We start from the raw sequence: 22,102 nt of genomic DNA, 5'->3' as shown, positions 1-22,102 counted from the left end.
TGTGCAGCAGGCAGACTGTTTGATGCGTGTGCTGTACGCATTGGTTGTATGACTTGGATTTTATTAGCCAGTCGTCTAGATATGGGAATTCATGAATGTTGTCCCTTCTTAAGTGTGCTGTTACTACTGCTAGACACTTTGTGAATACTCGAGGTGCTGTTGTCAGTCCGAAGGGGAGCACCTTGAATTGGTAGTGCTGACCTTCTAGCACGAACCTTAGGTGTTTTCTGTGAGACTGATGAATGGGAATGTGGAAGTAGGCGTCCTGGAGGTCTAATGTGGCAAGGAAGTCGCCTTTCTCTAGCAACAGTAAAACTTGTTGTAATGTAAACGTAAATTGATACTTGTATAGCGCACTACTCACCCGCAAGGGTGTGTCCATGTGACCATATGAAAGTGCTCTGAGTGTATGTACTGGTTTAGGGGTCTTAGATCTAGAATTGGTCTGAGAGACCCGCCCTTTTTGGGTATGAGAAAATAAAGGGAGTAAACTCCTGTGTTTTGATGTTGCTTTGGTACTGGTTCTATTGCATTCTTTTGCAGTAGTGATTGACTGAATTATTTGTTTCACCCACCTGTCTGTGGTGATGGAGCTCCAGACAGGTAGGAACTGTTGTAATCTTCCCCCGACCGGAGTGGAATGGGGGAAGGAAGGGAAGTCACTGTTTAGGAGTAGAGGCGTTGCGATTGTTGTTGCCTCTGCCCTTATTATTGTTTCCTCTATACCCTCCTCTATAATATCCCTTACTGGGCAAGGTTTGGTTGGGTTGTTTGTAAGTAGAGGAGGTGTTATCAGTTTGAAAACCCTTTTATGCACCTCTATACGAGGAGCGACGAAAGGAAGGTCTATGGGCTTGTGTTTGTAAAGCTCCCATTGATTTTGCAGTATCCGTATCTTTCTTCATCTTTTCTAGTGCACATTTGGACCGAAAAGATGTTGTTGGTCAAATCGCTGGTTTAATATACTGGCTTGTACTTCAGGTTTGAAGCCAGAGATTCTTAGCCATGCATGCCTACGCAACAATACCCCTGTATTTACTGCTCTAGATGCTGTGTCTGCAGTGTCTAGTGCGCATCTTATGGAGGTATTAGTTATAACCTTTCCTTCCTCTATTAAGTCAGCTGCCCTAGCCTTATATTGTTCTGGCAGCACGCATGAGTGACTCAAGCTCATCATAATGAGCTCGGTCATATCTTGCTAACAGAGCTTGAGTGTTAGCAATCCTCCATATATTGGCAGCTTGTGATAGTGTGCGTTTCCCTGAAGCATCTAAAAGCTTTGATTCTTTGTCAGGGGGTGGAGCATCCCCAGTTGTTTGCGAGTTGGCTCTTTTTCTTGCATTTGACACTACCAGAGAGTCTAGTGGCAACTGCCCCTTAATGTCTGCAGGATCTGAGGGAGCCGCTTTATATTTCTTTTCCAGGGTTAATTGCCCTGGCCCTGGCCCTGACTGGGTCTTTAAATATTTCTGGTGCGTGTCTTACCTCTCCATTAAGTACTGGAAGTGTGGTAGTGGTTTTATGGGACGTTAACAGTGTATCCATAAGATATTGGATCTGTATGCAGGTCTACACCATGAAAAGTAGCTGCTCTATGGATGAGGTGTGCGAACCCAATGGTGTCATCTGGTGGAGATGGCCTAGACGGGTATGCCTCGTCTTGTGGTAGATCTGGTGCATTGTAATCCTCCCATGGGCCACCTGATGATCCACCTATATCATCTGGGTCATTCATGTCATCTATTTGCTGATAACTCTGTTGTGAGTATGTATCCCCATAATCCTCCTCTTGTGGTATTATACTATGTGTACTAGCTGGTGAGTGCACAGGAGAAATATCTGGTAGTATTTCTGGTGAAGAAATATTTGTAGGGGAAGTCTGAACATGCTTCTTTGGAGGAACAGGAGATGGTTTAGGACAGTCCATTTTCCTCTTCTCAGGCTCTGTGTACACTTTTCCAGTGTTTGGATGAATTTTTAGAGTCTTTTGCCTTACATCTGGTTTGAAAAGCTTTTCTATAGGTAAATCCTTTTTCAGTGCTGATGTATGTGGTTTGGAAACATCAGGCTTAGCCTTCACAGTGTCTATTGCCTTGGAAACAGTTCGTGATTTCGGTTCCGAAGACTTTTACAGCTTTTTCTTTGGATCTGTGCTTTTTGGATCCAAAGCTTTCGGTGCTGAAAAGGGTTTCGATATGGAAACCGCTTTCGGGTCTGCTTTTTAAGCTACCAGAGTTGTCTTTGTTTCGGTAACTTTTGGAACGTCTTTCGGTGCTGAACTTGGTTTCGGAACCTCTTTCGGTGCCGAACTTGGTTTTGGTTCAGTAACTTTCGGCACTGATGGGTGTGTCGGTGCCGGTGTTAACTTCGGTTTAAGCACTTTCTGCTTTTCGGGACCGACAGTCTGACTCGAGCCCGAGCTGACTGGAGACTTTATAATACTCTTCGCTGCCGAGCCCGAAGGCGGGACGTCGGAAGGTTTCGATCGGTGTGCACCCAGACCCGAAGGCGGGGGTGGAACCGAAGCCTGTCCCTGTATGGGGGGGGGGGGGGGGGGGGGTGTGAACAGGGTCGACGCTCTTAATCACGACCTGTTGACCAGCTGGAAGAAGATAGTAATCTTCGGATCGATCCTCCTCACCGGAGGCTGACTCTGCTTCGGAAGTGACGTCTTCTTGTTGTTCTTAGATGTCTACCTCGATCGGCGCCTCGTCGATGATAAGGTCTGGTGTCGACGACAATGACTGCTCCATAGCTCTTCGAGCTCGACAATCCCGGATTGTTTTCTTGGCCCGGAACGAAGCGCAGGCCTCAAAGTCTCGACTCTCGTGCTCTAGAGACAAGCACAAGTTGCAAACCTCATGCAGGTCGGTGTGGTGAAACTTGTGTCCACACTGAGGGCACTTCTTTAACGGTGTTCTTTCCATGAGCCAAAGGCCCAGTGGCCCCGATGAGCGCTGGAATGGAGAAGTGGATCCTCTTTGACGCGGGTGATCGGAATCAGTGTCGAAGACAATATTGATGTTGTAGGGCCTGAACGATGATCACATCCGAGCCCGATGGCGGAAAAAAAAACAATCTGAGGATGGAGTTGATGCCCATGCGCACTACGGTCTAAGGGAGGAGTCACCTAGAAGACAAAGCCTCTTCCAAGACAACAAGAAAGTGTAATCATCCAGGCCCACCACCAGATGGTGAACTAATGCAAAAGTGTGTGGTCTGCAGCCCATATGCCTCGAACAGAGGTGTTCACAGTCCAAATTCATCTTTTTGTGGAAAGACAAGGTTCATATATTTACTGTTAAGACAACCATAGAAACGACATTAAGTAAGACCCAGGCTAAAAGAAATAAAAAAAATATATAGAGAAGTACTTAGTGCAGATAAAAACATCAAAGAGTGGACTTTACTTATAAGCAAAGTGCAGCCGATCACTATTGAACAGTTTATTTATTTATTTATTTATTTATTGGCATTTCTTAAGCGCGAACAAATGCCCGCAGGCGTCTCGGCAGTTCCAACTACAGGAAATACCAGATGCAGTTATTCCCTTCCACACTAGCAGTCTCAGATGGGTGGCAGTAGGTGAGAATGTATAAACAATCAGGCAAATAAACTTCAACTGAAGAAGCTGTAATAACACAAAGCAGATCTACAACTAATTTTCTTATCATTGGTGTAGGGAATAAACTGTCAAGTGTTATGAATACTCATTTGAAGTTCAAAATAGAAGTTCCAGGTGATGTTGAAGATACCTTTTGTGAAACAATCTTTCAACTTCTAGGGTTCCAACCAGTGTAGACAATATAGGGTCATAGAATGTCCTTTTTAACAAACCTCTTTCTGCATTCTGTGTATGCAAATGGCTTTTCACCCATGTGAAACGTCTGGTGACAGTGAAGATCACTTATTCACCAAGCTCTTCTTGTTCTGAGTGCAAGAAAATAACTCATCCATGTAAACTCTACGATGATACTGAAGGTCTGTTTCATACATAAAACTCTTCACACATTCAAAGCATGAAAATTGTTTCTCACCTGTTATGTGATGTACCTTTTTGTTTTATTGTCCACGTACCTTGTACTGTATGACTTTGTAAGTGCGCTCCCCATCCCATGAGAGATGCGTTCTTGGTCAGTATTATTTGTGGAACTGGCTCTATAAACCTGTTATCTGCATATGTTTAAAACGTGTGCGCTGATTAAAAATCTTTTCATAATGATTGCATGAAAGTGACTTCTCTGTGGGTTCCCAGGTGACTTCGAAGCTTTGACCTTTGAACAAACCTTTTTCCACACACAGTGCAAACAAAGGGCTTCTCACCAGTGTGGATCCTTCGGTGACGTTCTAAATCTGACTTATAGAGAAATCTCTTCTCACACTCGCTGCAGATAAAGGGTTTCTCAATTGAAGCGCTGTGGATTTTCAGGTGGCGTTCAAGTCCTGGTTGGCGAGTAAAGCACTTACCACACTCACTGCAGGAAAAGCGTTTCTCAATTTCACCTTTGTGGATTTTCAGATGGCATTTGTGGTTTGATTTGCGAGCAAAGCTCTTTCCACATTCAGTGCAGGCAAATGGCTTTTCATCATTTTGAATTCTCTGGTCTTGTTTAAAGTCTAATTTAAACGCAAAGCTGTTAATATGGCTTTTGCGGTGTTGCTGAAAATCTGACTTGTACACAAAGCACTTCCCACATTCATAGCAAGGAAAGGGTTTCTCAAGCTCACCCTTATGTATGTTCTGGTGACGTTTAAGCCCTCCCGGCTGAGTAAAACCTTTCCCACATTCGGTGCAGAGAAAGGGTTTCTCACCTGTGTGAATTCTCTGGTGACAATGAAGAATTGACAACTGAGTAAAACTCTTCGGACATTCAGTACAGGAAAAGGGCTTCTCACCGGTATGGATTCTCTGGTGACGAAGAAGATAGGACTTGTGAGCAAAACCCTTTCCACAATATCTACAGGGAAAGCGCTTCTTTAGCCCATGGTATTTCCGATGGTGTAGATGATTACCAGTTCTTTTAAATGCCTTTGTACCATCAGTGGAGAGGGTCTGCTTGTCCTCACTTTGGAGTGTTTGATATTGGTTAAGGACAGACTTTGGAATAGAGGTCTTATTTTCATTGCATGCAGTGGACTCCTTTACAAGTATACTTGACATACCTGACAGAATGAAAAAATAAATTAGGAAAAATATTTTCTTAATTAAACAAAACACATCTCAGTTGCCACCTGTGAAAGAGGGACAGTCATAATACAGAAAAACAATCATGGGAACAGTCCAGCCCGAACTGCCAAGCCATGTCTTCCCAGGACCGGAAACAAGCATCCTGGGAACGGTTTCTGGCTGATCAGCCAGGCTAGCTTGACTCCAGTGGCAAAGTGAGCAAGGGACCCACGTCTGTGCATACCCTGCCAACTTTGCGCAAACAAACCCTGTTCCCATGAGGCACAGGGCTAGACTGATTTGCATATGGCCATGTATGAACTGGGGTGGTGGAGTGAGCTAAAGAATGATGATTGATTAAACCCAGATCAGTTGACTGGGGGCAAGTATTTTGATTTGCTCAAACTCTCCGTCCTTCATCCCCTTTGGTATCGCTTTGTTCTCTTCGCTTTCAGCTGGGAAATATGTTCAACACTTACATATTATGCACCCAACCTTCTGAGCAGCAACACTTAGAGGTCAGTTATTTAATATTTAAAATCAGGTTTTAATACAGGTCAAAACAGTGATTTTGACATGGGTTCATAAGGTGTTTGGTAACCCGCAGGTGATAGCGTGCAGGGCCTGCAGGTAGCAACCACACCGACACAGCAAAAGAATTTGCACAGCATGGGTCTTGGCACTCACAGGATTGGCTGCAGCAGCAAACCCCAGCTGTGCATGGGCAAAACTGTTTTAAGATAAATATGTAAAGTGAGAGGCGGACGTCCACTAGGGGTTAGGAGCCCATGGGGGGAAGTTGGTTGCTGGGCCTGGCCAGAGGCCAGGCCCTGCAGCCAACCCACAACTGCACACAACCAAAAGCTGTGTACATTAGGGAACCAGGGAGAATACGATTTATTTTTTAAAAACCACAGAATTGTATTTTGATCCTGTTGTAGGTGACCTAGAAGACAAGCGAGTGACGCATCTGGCACCTTATATTTCTTGTCCAGTTTAGGAACCATTGCTGCAACTGTAGCTGGGGTCTGCATCAGCTTTCTTGTCTCTTTGCAGGTTGTCACAGTCATTTTCTCTGACTGCCAAAGGAAGCCCAAATCGCTTTACAGCTCTTTCAACTAAGGTATGAGAGTTACTAATGTTGTCCAGTGTTGAGTCAATCGGCAGAGGTGTTGTTGCATCTACCACCAGCAGAAACAGTCATCCTACTCATGTCCTCTCAGTATATTTGAGCTAGACAATTCTCCTAACTTGTGCCCCAACAAAACTTTAACTCGTTCACTCGCCATACATTGCTAATTACTTCCCGTTGTACGTCACTCATGACATGTCCAATGACATCAATATGACAAAACTGTGCATTACAGGATGCAAGTTATAGTTACTATAGGATACGAGTTCGTTATTTGTATATTGTATAATTCAGTAGTTTTGTTTCTTTAAAACAGTACATCTTAACTGACATTTTTAACTAACTGTAACGTCCCTTTAACCTTTGTATCTTATATATCTCTACACATCTATACCTACATATTTGTATATTTTCGTTTTCTTCCATTGAAACTTATGTCAAATGTCCGTGAAATCTGCTACGATAGTTGCTGTAACAAGGCTCTCTTAAATCCACCCCTTAAGTTTCCATAGATCTGTACAAGGATGCATTAATTCTCAGATACACAAGGCTTGTTACATTCTCTACTAACTTGGAACTAACCACATCTTCTCATGCTCACCTGAACTCCTTATTTCAGGTTTTGTTGTCTCCTGAACACATGATTCCTCGTCTGGTCTTGTGCACAGTGAAAACACTGCTGTTATACGTGGAACCCCTGAAAAGAGGAGACACACCATATATAATTGCATGATAGAATTATTGAATAAACACAAAGAGTTGAGTAATCTGTGAAGTATAACCAAAAAGCAACTATCTGAAAGGAATCCTTAAAAGATGAGCTGTGGAACAGACACACAGGTGAGTGACGCCACGGTGTATATAGTACAAAAAATCCCAAACTCTCTAAGCTCAACTGCACAACTGCATCTACATCGCTGGCGGCCATGGTGGAAACACCATTAATTTCTTAGAATCATACAAAAATCTGCAAAGGCAATTAATACATACTAGTAAACTAAACATCATTTTTGGTAAATGAAGGAAAATTACTTTACTCTGTGGTAATCTATGAAATCCTTTTTTTAAGAAGTAAGTCATTGGTTATGTGACATTTAGGCCAGGGGAGAAAGGAAGAACTTAAATTGTATAGCAAACTTTAGAGGAACTTGAACTTCTGAACACCAAGTCAAATTAAGAAGGACTCACTCGCTGTTACTGATGCTAGTCAGGAATGCTCTCATTTTTAAGATGACTACTCATGTGGTAAAAGATGTGGCTTTTAACTTCACATTTTTTTCTTGTACGAGTAAAGCACAACATCTGGGAAACTTCTTTTAAAATGACTAAAGAAATTAGAGGGTTAAAAGATGATCTGCTTGTACGATAACCACGGTGGTAAAACCGTTACCTCCAACTTCGAATACAGTAGGACTTTTGTTTGCTTTAGTTATGGTATATTTGAACCCGCCCTGACCCTGGGCTGAAGTGTCACACTGTCCAACACAAGGGTAGACATGAACACACTTAAGAGCCTGAGGTGCAGTTACACACTATCCAACCCAAACGGTACACAATCTGAGGCTGGCTGCAATGGAGCCCTGGTCTGATACACCAAGTAGGCTGATCCTGGCAAAAGTCTGGAGGTCAAAAAGTTCAAAAAGGACTGCCGCTTTTGGGAAGAAAAATCCTGCTGCTGCTGAAATTGTAGCCGTGGTGTGAAAACGAATGTCGGATACTTGAAGCAGGTTGGTCCCGGTGGTGCCCTTGAGCTTTGGAGAAGAGGACTGGACCTGCCATCTGTGACCTGAGAGGAGCCCAGAAGAAGTGCATCTCCTTTCCTTTTCTATCTAGGACATGGGTACTCACAAACTTTCTCTCAGGGGCCAAATTTACAGTGTGGTTTGTGTCCGAGGGCCGCACCGGTGGGGATGGGGTCAGTAGGGGAGGGGGCGGGGCGAGAGCAACAAAAAAAACTGGGCCCATGAGGTTGATCACTGGTCCCTGCAGCGGACGCCTTCGTCCACTGAGCCACCAGACCCGGCATGCACACATCTCTCCCTCTCTCTCTCGTTCTTTTTCAGTCTCCCTCTCTGTCTCCCTCCCTCCCTCCCTTCCTCTCGCTACCTCCCTCTCCCTCCGTCTCTGTCTCCCTCTGTCTCACTCCCTCCCGCTCTCCCTCTGTCTCACTCACTCTGACTGTCTCACTTCCTCTCTCCCTCTGTCTCACTCACTGTCTCCCTCTCTCCCTGATACCCTCTCCCTCTCTCAGTTTCCCTCTCTCACACTCTATTTCCCTCTCCCTCCTTCCCTCTCCCTCCTTCCCTCTCTCTCCTTCCCTCTCTCTTTACTTCCCGCTCTCTTTACTTCCCTCTCCCTCCTTCCCTCTGTCTCTCTCTCTCTCATTCCCCCTCCCTCACTCTGAGGGCTCCCTCCCTCGCTCTGTCTCCCTCCCTCCCTCGGTCTCCCTTCCTTCCCCTCCCTTGCTCTGCCTCCCCACCTCCCTCTGTCTCCCTCCGTTGCTCTGTCTCCCTCCCTCCGTTGCTGTCTCCCTTCCTACGCTGCTGTCTATCTCCCTTGCTCTGTCTCCCTCCCTCTTATTTGCCCTCCCTTGCTCTCGGTCTCCCTCGCTCTTCCTCGCTCTCTGTCTCCCTCGCTCTGTCTCCCTCCCTCTACCTCGCTCCTCTATCTCCCTCCCTCTACCTCGCTCCTCTATCTCCCTCCCTCTACCTCGCTCCTCTATCTCCCTCCCTCTACCTCGCTCCTCTATCTCCCTCCCTCTACCTCGTTCCTCTATCTCCCTCCCTCTTCTTCGCTCTCCCTCCGTCTCCCTCTGTCTCCCTCGTTGTCTCCCTCCCTCCCTCAGTCTTCCTCCCTCCCTGTCTCCGTCTCCCTCCCTCTCTCTCCTTCTCTCTGTCTCCCTCTGTCTCACTCACTCTGACTGTCTCACTCCCTCTGTCTCACTCACTCCGACTGTCTCCCTCTCTCCCAGTTACCCTCTCCCTCTCTCTGTTTCCCTCTCCCTCTCTCTGTTTCCCTCTCCCTCTCTCTGTTTCCCTCTCTCTGTTTCCCTCTCCCTCTCTCTGTTTCCCTCTCCCTCTCCCTGTTTCCCTCTCCCTGTTTCCCTCTCCCTCTCTCTGTTTCCCTCTCCCTCTCCGTTTCCCTCTCCCTCTCTGTTTCCCTCTCCCTCACTGTTTCCCTCTCCCCCTCACTGTTTCCCTCTCCCTCCTTCCCTCTTTCTCCTTACCCCTCCCTCACTCTGAGGTCTCCCTCCCTCACTCCGAGGTCTCCCTCCCGCACTCCGAGGTCTCCCTCGCTCACTCCGAGGTCTCCCTCCCTCACTCCGAGGTCTCCCTCCCTCCCTCTGTCTCCCTCTCGCCCTCGCTCTGTCTCCCTCCCTCCCTCGGTCTCCCTCCTTCCCTCCCTCGCTCTGTCCACATCCCTCCCTCTGTTACCCTCTCCCTCTCTCCGTTTCTCTCCCCCTCACTCTGTTTCTCTCTCCCTCACTCTGTTTCCCTCTCTCTCCTTCCCTCTCTCTCTTTCCCTCTCGCTTTACTTCCCTCTCCCTCCTTTCCTCTGTCTCTCTCTCGCTCTCTCCTTCCCCCTCCCTCACTCTGAGGTCTCCCTCCCTCGCTCTGTCTCCCTCCCTCGCTCTGCCTCCCTCGCTCTGTCTCCCTCCCTCCCTCTGCCTCCCTCCCTCGCTCTGTCTCCCTCCCTCGCTCGCTCTGCCTCCCTCGCTCGCTCTGCCTCCCTCGCTCGCTCTGCCTCCCTCGCTCTGTCTCCCTTACTCCCACGCTCTGTCTCCCTCCCTCCGTCTCCCTCACTGTCTCCCTCCCTCCATTGCTCTGTCTCCCTACCTCGCTCTGTCTCCCTCCCTCCGTCTCCCTCACTCTACTTCCCTCTACCTCGCTCCTCTATCTGAATGAATGAATGAACAGCGTTTTATAATGCGCTACTTAGCCCAATGGGCGTCAAGGTGCCTAAATCCAAATACCTCATAGTCTTATGCCCGGTGAAAGCTTACTAATAGGGCTCTTTAAAATACCAAGTTTTTAAAGCCTTTTTAAAGAGGGACAACGACGGTTGCGTCTTAATCTCCGCAGGCAGGGAATTCCACAATCGAGGAGCCACAGTAACAAAAGCCCTTCCTCCCCATCTGACCTTCCTAATACGAGGAATGCACAGAAGAATCATGTTGGAGGAGCGAAGGTTCCTGCTGGGAATATAACACGTTAGTAAGAAGCCTAAGGCATCCGAGGGACCCGCAAATAAGGCTCCGAAAACCAGACATAGGATTTTAAACGAAATTCTAAACTGGATCGGAAGGCAATGAAGGTCCGCGTTCCGAACACTCTGCAGGCGTTGGATCAGGGCCTTATTGATATTTGCATACAAAGCGTTGCAATAATCTAGCCGGGAAGAGACCAGCGCGACCACGGTCTGTTTTCGAGCGTGGGGGGACAGACAGTGAGCGATTCTTCTAAGAATCCTAATGACTCCCCAGCATGTGGCCACAGTTCTATCTACCTGAAGGTTCATAGACAACGAAGTGTCTATGAGAACACCAAGGTTCCTGGCTGAGTGCGATGGAGTAGGACAGGCTCCCAATGAAGGGGGCCACCACTCACTAGACCACACATCCCGGTCCTTGCAGAAGATCAGCACCTCGGTTTTATCACCGTTTAGCCTTAATGAATTTTAAATCATCCATTCAGAAACTGCTTGCATGCAGTTCCTGAAGCAGAATGCAACGGTGTCGACCGAAAGAGCCAAGGACACCATGATCTGAGTATCATCTGCATATGATACCACCTCCATCCCCTGCGATTTTACTAACCTAGCAAGTGGGGCCACATAGATGTTAAACAGGGTCGGGCTTAACGCCGACCCTTGCGGCACCCCACATTGCACTGGTTTGGCAGGGGAGAGGAACTCTCCAAGCTTGACCCTCTGCTCTCTTAGAGCTATCTCCCTCCCTCTCCTTCGCTCTCCCTTGCTCTCCCTCTGTCTCCCTCACTCTCCCTCGCTCTTTCTTCCTCCCTCGCTCTGTCTCCCTCCCTCGCTCTGTCTCCCTCCCTCTACCTTGCTCCTCTATCTCCCTCCCTCTCCTTCGCTCTCCCTCTCTCCCTCTTCCTCCCTTTCTCTACCTCCCTCTCTATCTCTCTCTCCCTCTGTCTCTCTGTCTCCCTCTGTCTCACTCACTCCGACTGTCTCACTGTCTCCCTCTCTCCTTGTTACCCTCTCCCTCTCTCCCTGTTACCCTCTCCCGTTTCCCTCTACCTGTTTCCCTCTCCCTCTCTCTGTTTCCCTCTCCTTCTCTCTGTTTCCCTCTCCCTCTCTCTCCTTCCCTCTGTCTCCCTCTCCCTCCTTCCCTCTGTCTCCCTCTCTCTCCTTCGCCCTCCCTCACTCTGAGGTCTCCCTCCCTCCCTCGCTCTGTCTCCCTCCCTCCCTCCCTCCCTCTGTTACCCTCTCCCTCTCTCTGTTTCTCTCTACCTCACTGTTTCGCTCTCCCTCAGTCCTTTTCTCTCTCCCTCACTCTATTTCCCTCTCTCTCCTTCCCTCTCTCTTTACTTCTCTCTCCCTCCTTCCCGTCTCTCTCTCTCTCTCCTTCCCCCTCCCTCACTCTGAGGTCTCCCTCCCTCGCTCTGCCTCCCTCCCTCCCTCCCTCTGTCTTCCTCCCTCCCTCGCTCTCCCTCCCTCCCTCGCTCGGTCTCCCTCCCTCCCTCGCTCTGTCTCCCTCCCTCCCTCGCTCTGTCTCCCTACCTCCCTTTGTCTCCCTACCTCGCTCTGTCTCCCTCCCTTGGTCTCCCTCCCGCTACCTCGCTCCTCTATCTCCCTCCCTCTGCTTCGCTCTCCCTTGCTTTCCCTGTCTCTCTCACTCTGTCTCCCTCCCTCGCTCTGTCTCCCTCCCTCGCTCTGTCTCCCTCCCTCCCTCTACCTTGCTCCTCTATCTTCCTCCCTCTCCTTCGCTCTCCCTCTCCCTCCCTCTCTACCTCTCTCTCCCTCCGTCTGACTCCGTCTCACTCACTTTGACTGTCTCACTCCCTCTGTCTCACTCCCTCTCTCCATCTGTCTCACTCCCCCTCTCCATCTGTCTCACTCACTCTGACTGTCTCACTCGGTCTCCCTCTCTCCCTGTTACCCTCTCCCTCACCCTGTTACCCTCTCCCTCTCTCTGTTTCCCTCTCCCTCTCTCTGTTTCCCTCTCCCTCACTCTGTTTCCCTCTCCCTCACTCTGTTTCCCTCTCCCTCACTCTGAATCTCTATCCTTCCTTCCCTCTCTTCCCTTCCCTCTCTTTACTTCCCTCTCCCTCTTTCCCTCCGTCTCCCCCTCTCTCTCTCTCTTTCTCTCCTTCCCCCTCCCTCACTCTGAGGTCTCCCTCACTCCCTCTGTCTCCCTCCCTCTTTCTCCCTCCCTCCCTCCCTCTTTCTCCCTCCCTCCCTCGCTCTGCCTCCCTCCCTCCCTCGCTCTGTCTCCCTCCCTCCCTTGCTTGCTTTGTCTCCCTCCCTCCCTCGCTCTGTCTCCCTCACTCCCTTGCTCTGTCTCCCTCACTCCCTTGCTCTGTCTCCCTCACTCCGCCTCCCTCCCGCGCTCAGCCTATTTCCCACGCTCTGCCTCCCTCCCTCCCTCGCTATGTCTCTGTTGCTCTGTCTCCCTCCCCCCGTTGCTCTGTCTCCCTCCCTTGCTCTGTCTCCCTCCCTCTGTCTCCCACCCTATACCTCACTCTTCTATCTCCCTCCCTCTCCTTCGCTCTCCCTCTGTTCCCATACTCTCCCTCGCTCTGCCTCACTCTCCCTCATTCTCCCTCCCTTGCTCTCTCCCGTGCTTTCCCGTGCTCTCCCTCGCTCGCTCTCCCTCCCTCTGTCTCCATCCCTTGCTCTCCCCGTCTCCCTCCCTCGCTCTCCCTCTGTCTTCCTCTCCCTCGCTCTCCCTCTGTCTCCCTCCCTCGCTCTCCCTCTGTCTGCCTCTCCCTTGCTCTCCCTCTGACTCCCTCCCTCGCTCTCCCTCAATCTCCCTCTGTCTGCCTCTCCCTCGCTCTCCCTCCCTTGCTCTCCCTCTCTCCCCCTCTACCTCCTCCCTCTCCCCCTGTCACCCTCTTCATCTCACGTGTCTGTGTGTGCCCTGGCTGAGACAGCTTCCGGGCACACACACACACACACAGCCACCGCACCCGAGCACTTCACAGGTCTTTAAAAGAACATTCACATGTTAACAAGGCTTTGTTCACCTCTTAGTCCCCTGCAGCTCCACTCTGACTATGGCAGGAATCGCCCGCCTCCACAGAGCAGCAGAGTCTCTTGAGTTGCGCTGCCGCAGGGCTGTTTCCTGACACACTTTAAAAATATATATATATATATTAAAACATGGGTACGATGTTTGGACGGTCCGCGGGCCGCCAGGGAAGGCTTGCCGGGCCAGTGTTGGCCCACGGGCTGTACTATGAGTACCCGTGATCTAGGACAAAGAGTTGCGCTCTTTCAAGGGCCAGTTAGCAGGCCGCCTGTGTGACTTTAGAGACTCAACAGAATTCAAGAGGCCTTTTCTTGGAAGTACTCAGCTCAGCAGTGTCAGCTTACTAAAATTACATTTACAATATATTTAATTAAAATTCGTCATTCGATCTCATGGTTAATAAATATAAAATAGGTGCATGAAATGTGTCTGTAGCCGGTACAGGGCAAAGGTTATAAAGTATGTACGTTATACCTTGACTTTTCCTATTTACCAGTTATAGTCTAATCAGTGACAAGAACAATAGTTACTTACCTGTAATCTGTGGTTCTCCAGTATTGGTGTCTTTCATAGATTCACATGCCTGAATCATTCCCCGTCGTCAGAGTGGGAGTCCCACGGTACATAAAAAAGCAATAATATGCCTATAGAAAAAACAAAACCTTGGTAATAACAAACCACGAAGTAAAGTAGCCCTAAGCTACAGTGCACAAAACTTCCACACTCATGACTCTCCTAGTCATTTTGTATAGACCAAATTGCAGCCAATCAGGCGACAGCACCCACCAGAATGTTCTCCCCAGAGGCTCAGGCTCTCAGATTTTCTCGCACAGGAGTGAAACCAAAATAATTGCGTGAGGGAGCCTCTGAGGGGAGGTGGGCGGGTGCATGTGAATCTTTGAAAGACACCAATACTGGAGAACCACAGATTACAGGTAAGTAACTATTGTTCTTTTCCAGTATTGGGGTTGATGGAGCGGGTTAATGAACAATATTTTGTTCAGGCTTGTGAAGTCAGACTTCCATAATGTTTAATAAAACTAATATGTTTGCCGCATGTTATTAAATCAACCTAGAATAAACTGAGCAACATAAACACATGGGACTAACATTATGCTTATTTGTGCAAAATGCAAAAGAAATAATACAATAATTATGGTCTATTGACTTTGTCATATACTAACTGCTACTGTCAAAAATAATAGCATGTGCTTTTAAATGTGCTTTTGTCTTGTCTTTTCTGTGATAAATGCAGTTCCAGATCGGATTGGTACATCAAAGGTAATATATGCTGCTTAAATGTGCTTTTGCTAGGTAACATAATTAATGGGTTAACATTTAGCAAAGGGGGTGGGTAACAGAACAAATGTCAATTCTTTAACTAATTGATGTTTTATATTTGTTTAAATAATAGTTTTTCAAAAGAAGCATAGAGTTGGCTGCAGAAAAATAATGCATTCTAAAAAGTGACGCAAGAAAAAGTGGCGCAGAAAATTGACGCTTTTTGAAAAGAGGCCTGCTGATGTAAAGCCACAAGAGAAAACTTATTTTGAAAAAGATGAGAAGCCTATAAACTTTTATTGTGAAGCGTTTTGAAAAGAACTGCCAAAGGCGACCCAGTGGAGAGGTTTGCTATTGTGCCACGGAAAGCTCAGAACGGACAGGCTCAAGGCCTGGAATGTGAGTCGCTGCATTTTTTGTGCACTACATGAACATCTTTGCTACAAAATGTAGCAGCCTAAGGAAGTGCCGCCAGGACTCTGTGCATGAACAATGGGTTAGTGTAAAAGCCTGGACCTGAGGTGGAAGATGTCACAATTTGCTGTGGCATGAGGTGGCTCAGCCAATGGGGAGCCAGAATTCAGCTGTTGGAATGTGAAAATAGTTAGTTTAGCCTTAGTTTTAGGGTATAAGAATTGGCTCAAGGAACAGATTTTTGCCTACGCTTCTTGATTCCAGAGGGTCGTGTTCTGCTGTTTGACGAATGCACGTAAGGAAAGGAGACTTTTAAAGACTTTGTTTTCAGGCGATGAGGGTAGAGACAGGGAATTAGTTAGGGTTTGGAAATGCTTTTCTTTTTCACTTATTACTGTTAATGAATAATATTTCTTGAATTAAGCTCTCTTTATAAATACTGAATAAACCTTTCCATATGACATTTTCTAAAACTTGTTTAATAAAGTTCCAAAGCCTAAGTTTTCATGAATATGTTTGAATAAACTTACTAAATGACAAGCTGGTCTTGATTATTGTGGATAGTTTAAACAACATATATAGATCTAATCACCTCATGATTCAGTCGCTCTGTTATTGATATGGGCCTGGTATTGTATGGTAAGTTTGGTGGTACTAGGTAGAGTCATTTATGCAGAATTTTAGTATGAGCGCTGGATCAATTCCTTGGTAGCAGAGGATGGTTGTATGTTGTTTTTGACATACATGACAGATGCATGTTACATACATGTCAGTATAAGTCATAGGATTAATGTTTAACATATGTTGAGTTTTTAATTTTGTCATACTGTTATATGTAGTTGTAAGGGTTTTTCCAGCAGTGAGAAAAATTCCTGGTTTGCCATGGCAAGAGTAGTGCGACGCTGTTATCAGGACGCTGTTATTAGGTTACACAGTTCATTTGTTCTGCTTCAAAAGGTGATATCGACGCATATCACTGTGTGTTGTGGACGTACAACACAAGTTTAGGGTTCTAGGTGTGTTGAATAAATTGTATATATGATAGTGAGGATTGTCTAAGAAATTTGAACTTTGAGCATAGGGACCAGGCGCCCGTTTTAAAACTCTCTGTGAAAAGAGTAAAAGGCATATCTGAGCTTGTGTGAAGGGTAAGCGTCGTTTCTTTTCTAAGGTTAGAGTCCTAAAGAAGAGATAAGCGTTGTTTTCTTACTGGCGAAAGAGGTTTACTTCTAAGGTTAGAGTCCTGAGAAAGAAACAAGTATGCATGAATAGGGATTTCCTTTGTATGAATGTATGTGTAAATGTGGTAGAAAATATTCTAGAGAAGTAGCGTCATCTATTTCAAGTGAATGAGTGAAAATCTGTGTGTCTGAAAAACTACTGTCCTTTTTAGGGAAGCAGGCTAATGGTTCGTTTTGTGTAGTCATTAAATTATCCCAAAAGTGATTGTAAAGCGCTTTGGAGCCTTCGGGTAAAGTCTGTGCTATTTAAATGTAATAAAAAGTGTTCCGCGCTAATTTAAAAGCATTTTAAAGTGACCCGATCGAGAATTGTAAAGGAGGGGCTGTTTTTGTGAGCGAGAGCGCGAGGGGAGAGCTTGAAGCCGCAGCGGCTGTGTACATCAGAGCCGGCGCACTCTGATTGGCTGAGGCGTTGGAAGCGTCACAGCAAAGCCGAGCTGTGATTCGCTGACAGCGTTTAGAAGTGGTTGCGCAGTGATTGGCTGATGCGCGTTACCACTGTCTGCCGAGTTATATCCTTTGGTTTCCTTCCTCACTACTGCGCTATTGTTTTTAAAAATAAAAAAAAGAAGTGTGTCACAGCTGATGCGTGTAGCGAGCGTTGCGCGCTGTGTTGAAATCACATTTCCCAAAGGAGGGGCTGAGCGCGAGGGGAGAAAGAGAGACTGCAGTAGCAGTATACGTCACAGCAAAGGTGCGCTGTGATTGGCTGGAGCGTCATGGCAGCCACGCTGTAATTGGCCAAGGCATTTGTCGCGCGGTGATTGGCTGATGCGCGTTGCTATTGCCTGTCGAGTTTGTTTACGTTAGTCCCCGGTTACCTTCCTCGCTACAGTAGCGCTACGTGTCACAGCTGATGCGTGTGATAGCAGTCGGCGAGCGTTGCGCGCTGTGATTTCTGGAGCGTCTTCTGAATTCTGTGGTCTTTCCGATTCCTGTCTCCCCTCGGTAGTGAAGGGAGCACTGTGTTTGAATTCTTTTGAGAGGGGCCATGGTGCCCCCGAGTCCTCAAAGGATTTCCCCATTTTCTGAGGAGTGATTAAACATTTTTTTTTTCTTTGTCGTTTCTATAGCACTCTTGTCCTTCATCTAGGTGCATCCCCCTCCTCCATAAAGCAATGGGACAGTAGCTGCAGGCTGTTGCATATGAATGCTCTGATGTTTGAGTAGCTCAAATCGTGAAAGGAATCCCTCCCACAAACAGGACAATGAAACGCCCGCTCCCCGGTGTGTGTCTTTTGGTGTGTGGTTAGGTGTGTTGTCGCTGGATGAATATCTTAAGCTGCATATAATTTATTAACAGCAGTGTAGCAGCAATCCAGTACTGTGAGAGGAGATAGACAAAGTGCATTAGGGAGGTCGCGTTATGTTCAATGTAGTCGCGCGCAGAAGTATAATTTAATTAAAGTATACTTTTCCTTGTTCTGTTTTCAGGTGGATCTGTCCTTGTTTTTGATTTATTAGTTGGACTACTTCCATTGGTGCTTTGAGTTGGTTTATTTTTCTATTGCCCAAATTAAAGTGAGAACACAGGAAAAAGAGAAAATCTGTTGATTAAGCAAAGTCTGACATCGCTTAGCTTTGTGGACTAATTAGTGATTTTCACGTGTTGGTTAGCTAGTGCCCCGGAGTCAATAAAGTAAACAATTTTTTGTTGTTGTCAATTTTAATTAGGTAAATATTTTAAATCATGGATAATTATTATCTAAAGAAAGAGGAGATGTTTTTCTGGTATCAAAAAATGAAAATTGTATTTAAACATGTTGAAAAGGTTGTTGCTACATGTGAGAGCAAATTAATGAAAAAACAGGCGAATAATGAAGTAACTAATAAGCATAATGAAGATACTGAAAATAAAGATGCAGTTTTAAAAGACATCTTTTGAAAGGACGGCACCTCCCCCAAAATAAATAATTTTTAATGAAAATTCGATTCCCAATTCAGCAAATCTAAATAATGAACATGTCAAAGTAGAATTTATTGATCAGTGTAGAAAGGATGTTGTAAATACAGATCAGGACAAAAATTCAAGCAGACCACCAGAACAGATTAATGTAACGCTAAGAGTCCCAGTTCAGATTAATAGAGTCCCAGCCCAGACCCCTTCTCAAGGTGTCACAACAGAAAGGTATGATGAGATGCCTAGTACTTCTGGAATTAATATTCCTGGTTTTGTAAATTCTACAAATAATTTAATTAAAGAGTTAACCAGAAACATGGAAGCAGTGACAGTTCCTGTGACAATTGGAAATGTTGACCTGATTGACCTGACACAGCCTAATGAGTACAAATTACTGGATGTTGCAAAATTAAAGGTTGTTTTAGAAAAATTTATAAATGGTACAATTAGTACAGACAGATTAAAAACATATCAGGATGATGAGGACATTGAAAGCTTGGACAATACAGGTAGAATTGCCCATATAAAAGATTTAATTTGGACTTTAAATAGGGTAGTCTGAATAAATGGAAAACAAAATGGACGAAGAAAAAGGAGAAGGAAAAAGCGAATTTAGCTTTCGTAAGAGAGTGTAAAAATCCACAGATGTAGAATGAGATAAATCAGCAGCAACAGCTACTGAATCAACAGCTACAAATTCAGCGACAGGTGGTGGTGATTCAGCAGAATGAGATACCTCCGCCGCCATTTACAAATTATGTTAATGAGCAGAAATACAATACAGATACAGGATTCAGTGGAGACCAGGAAAACAGACAAGATCCAGTTAAAATTGCAATCAAGCAGGGAATAGAATTTCCTAATGTTCCACAGTACAAAATGAAGCAAGAAACAATTGAAAGAGTTATTCCCGTTACTGAAAAATTTGTTAAGCAGGGTGTCCTAAAAGGGATTGAGAACAGTTTTTGTAACTCACAAATTATGTGTATAAAAAAGCCAGATGAAACGTACAGAATATTACAGGACCTGAGAAAGGTTAACGAGATGGTTATCCCTTGTTGTCCTATTGTGCCCAACCCAGCAGTGATCCTTTGTCAGATACCACATGATGCGGAGTGGTATTCGGTCCCGATGCACCCAGAGTCAAACAATTTTTGCTTTCAGGTTGCAAGAGAGAATTTTAGCATGGTGTTGCCTTCCTCAAGAGTTTACTAAGATTCCTTCTATTTTTAATGAATTGCTGAAAAAGACCTTGGAAGATTTAGAATTACTTGGTAAATCAACATTGGTCCAGTGTATAGATAATTTGCATGTAGCAGCAAAAACAAGAGACAACTGTGTAACAGATACCATAACCCTTTTGAATCATTTGGCAGAAGAGGGTCACAAAGTGTCACCTGCAAAATTGCAGCTTTGTAAAAAAGAGGTTAAATACCTTGGACATAGAATTGCAAAAGGAACCAGACAGGTAACTATTGAGAGAATTAAAATGATTCAGGCAATGGAACCCCCAAAGTCACAAAAACGGTAAGAATGTTCCTAGGCATGGTTGGATACTGTCGCCAATGGATTAGTGGTTTCTCAGTAATTGCAAAGCCATTGCAATTGACAAAAGCAGATGTAAAATACCCAATTGTCCTGACAGAAATTGAGCTTGAAGCCTTTGAGCAATTAAAAAAAGAGTTTGTGTGAAGCTCCTGTTCTGGGCATGCCAGACTTCGACAAAGAATTTGAGCTTCTTGACCAAATAGCAGTGATAAAATATGCTGCAAATGGAGAGAAAAATGATTATGTCTCAAAAGGCAATGCGTACGCAGGTACCATTGCTAAGTTCTGTGCTCAGGAGAGGGTTGCAATCAATCGGAAAAAATTTTATGAACATGTTTCAAGCATTATCATATTAATCTTTGCAATTCAGACATGGCAAGAATTAAAACAATTACAAGATGAGGCAAATGATGAGGAGAAAAACACATGGCTCAAAGAAGGTTTCAGACAGCGAAAGGAAGATGAAATTTGGGTTTACAAAGATGGCAGACCGGTTATGCCCAATTGCATGATTGCTGACATGGCACGGATGTACCATGGTCCAGGTCATTTAGGAAGAGACACAATGATTCAACTGTTCAGGGAAACATGGTATAATCCAAAGTTCAGATTAATTGCGGAGTCACTTTGTCAAAGATGTCTGACATGCCAGAAAGACAATCCAGGTCAGGTCAAAAGACAATTGAGAGATGGGAACCATAGGCCGGGAGGGTGGTCCATTTACAAGTATTCAAATAGATTTCTTTGAAATGCCCCAACATAACAAACTGAGATATGTCCTAGTCTTCATTTGTTTATTTTCAAAATGGGTAGAAGCTCTTCCAACAAGGAAAAATGACACAATTACTGTGGGAACAGATGTGATTTCAAAAGAAAAGGAGCAGGCTCATGATCTGTTGCCAGGAGACTGGGTCAGAACAAAGGTTCATTGGAGGAGGAACTGTTTAGTACCCAGGAGGCAAAAAGCAAGACAGGTGATACTAGTCACAACAAATACTGTAAAATGCAAAGGTATGAAAAGGTGGATACATATCCGTCATACTTTGTGTGTACCACAGCCAGAAAATACAAATGAAGAAGATACCACAAATGATTCAGACTCTGAAGAAGAAAGTTCTGAAGAAAATCCAGATCTTGAAGATCGACAAGGTGGTCGACATCTGCATGATGATGTCAATGTGAATAAAACATTGAATGAAAAAGATCTAGAGATTGTGATTCTCGATTCAGAAAATGATGAAGATCTGCTAGAAAAAGAAGCAGAAAAAGAGTCCGAGACTGAAGAGATTCAAGATCAGGGGAGTATTGAAAAGCAGATTGGAAGCTCTGAAAGCAGGAACAGAAATTCTGGAACTGGGAAGTTAGAAGCAATTCCGGAAGAAGAGGAAGAATAGCCAAGTACCAGCTATAGAGACGATGTTCCTAACAGAGTGAAGCAGCCGAGTAAAGAAGTTCCTAGATACAGTATTGAAATCTCTGAAACTGACTCGGATGACAGTGATGAAGAGTCTGAGATAAGAAGATTCAGAAAAAGAACTTGGAAAGCTGTACATAAAGTCGAGCCTAAGAAGAAACTCTTGAGAAAAGGTAATGTCTGGCCTAAAGAAGATTTGAAGTTCAAATTCGTGAATAAATTGAAAGAACAAGTCAACGAAGTGTCAAGTCAGAAGAGTGATTCAGACAAAAAAAAAAGAGCAAGCTGGAGAGAAAATTGAAATGATTACCAGGAAAAGCAAAAGACCCTTAAAGCCCACTCATAAGTACAAATGTCCAGAGTGGGCCTATATTTTGATTCCATCAGTAGTTGATGTTAGCAGTAGCAGCCAAGAAGATTTGGAAGAAAATAGTGACAATGACTAGGTTTAGTTTTCTTTGAGTTGAGGTTTATTTTTGGCATAAGGCTGAAGAAATTGTGTTAGGTGACACAAGGTCGAAGAAATTGTGTTAGCTGAAAACACTTTTATGTAAGACGAAAGGTCGAATAAAACATGTTTTAGAATTTGAAAAGAAAAAAAAGGGGGGTATATACTATATACTAATTTTTCAAAAATGTAATTTAAATTTTTTTGGGTTTTGTTTTATAAATACTCAGATTGGTATTTGTTTTGTTGGTGCAATTCAAAATGTAGATACCATTGGGGGTTGGGGATTCAAAGGTGGAAAGGATCCAGCTTAGCTGAATAAAGAAAGGGAAAAGGAAATAGAA

At 45.2% G+C, this 22,102-nt stretch overlaps 1 protein-coding gene across 1 annotated transcript in view; it reads right to left on the bottom strand.

Moving 5' to 3' along the window:
• Positions 1-3,413: 3,413 nt before the first annotated feature.
• LOC147717731 (uncharacterized) overlaps positions 3,414-22,102 on the bottom strand; it is a 93,954-nt gene continuing 75,265 nt past the window's right edge. The window contains exons 5-6 of the mRNA XM_086924510.1: positions 6,901-6,996; positions 3,414-5,163 (exon numbers count right to left, since the gene is read on the bottom strand). Coding sequence (XP_086780636.1) covers positions 4,214-5,163; positions 6,901-6,996 — 1,046 coding nt within the window. The 3' untranslated portion in view covers positions 3,414-4,213. The remainder of the gene's footprint in view (positions 5,164-6,900; positions 6,997-22,102) is intronic.

This window comes from Lissotriton vulgaris, chromosome 5, assembly GCF_964263255.1.
Source record: "Lissotriton vulgaris chromosome 5, aLisVul1.2, whole genome shotgun sequence".
Lineage (NCBI taxonomy): Eukaryota > Metazoa > Chordata > Amphibia > Caudata > Salamandridae > Lissotriton > Lissotriton vulgaris.
The sequence above is the reverse complement of the archived record's forward strand: the minus strand, read 5'-3'. Positions and strand labels throughout refer to the sequence as shown.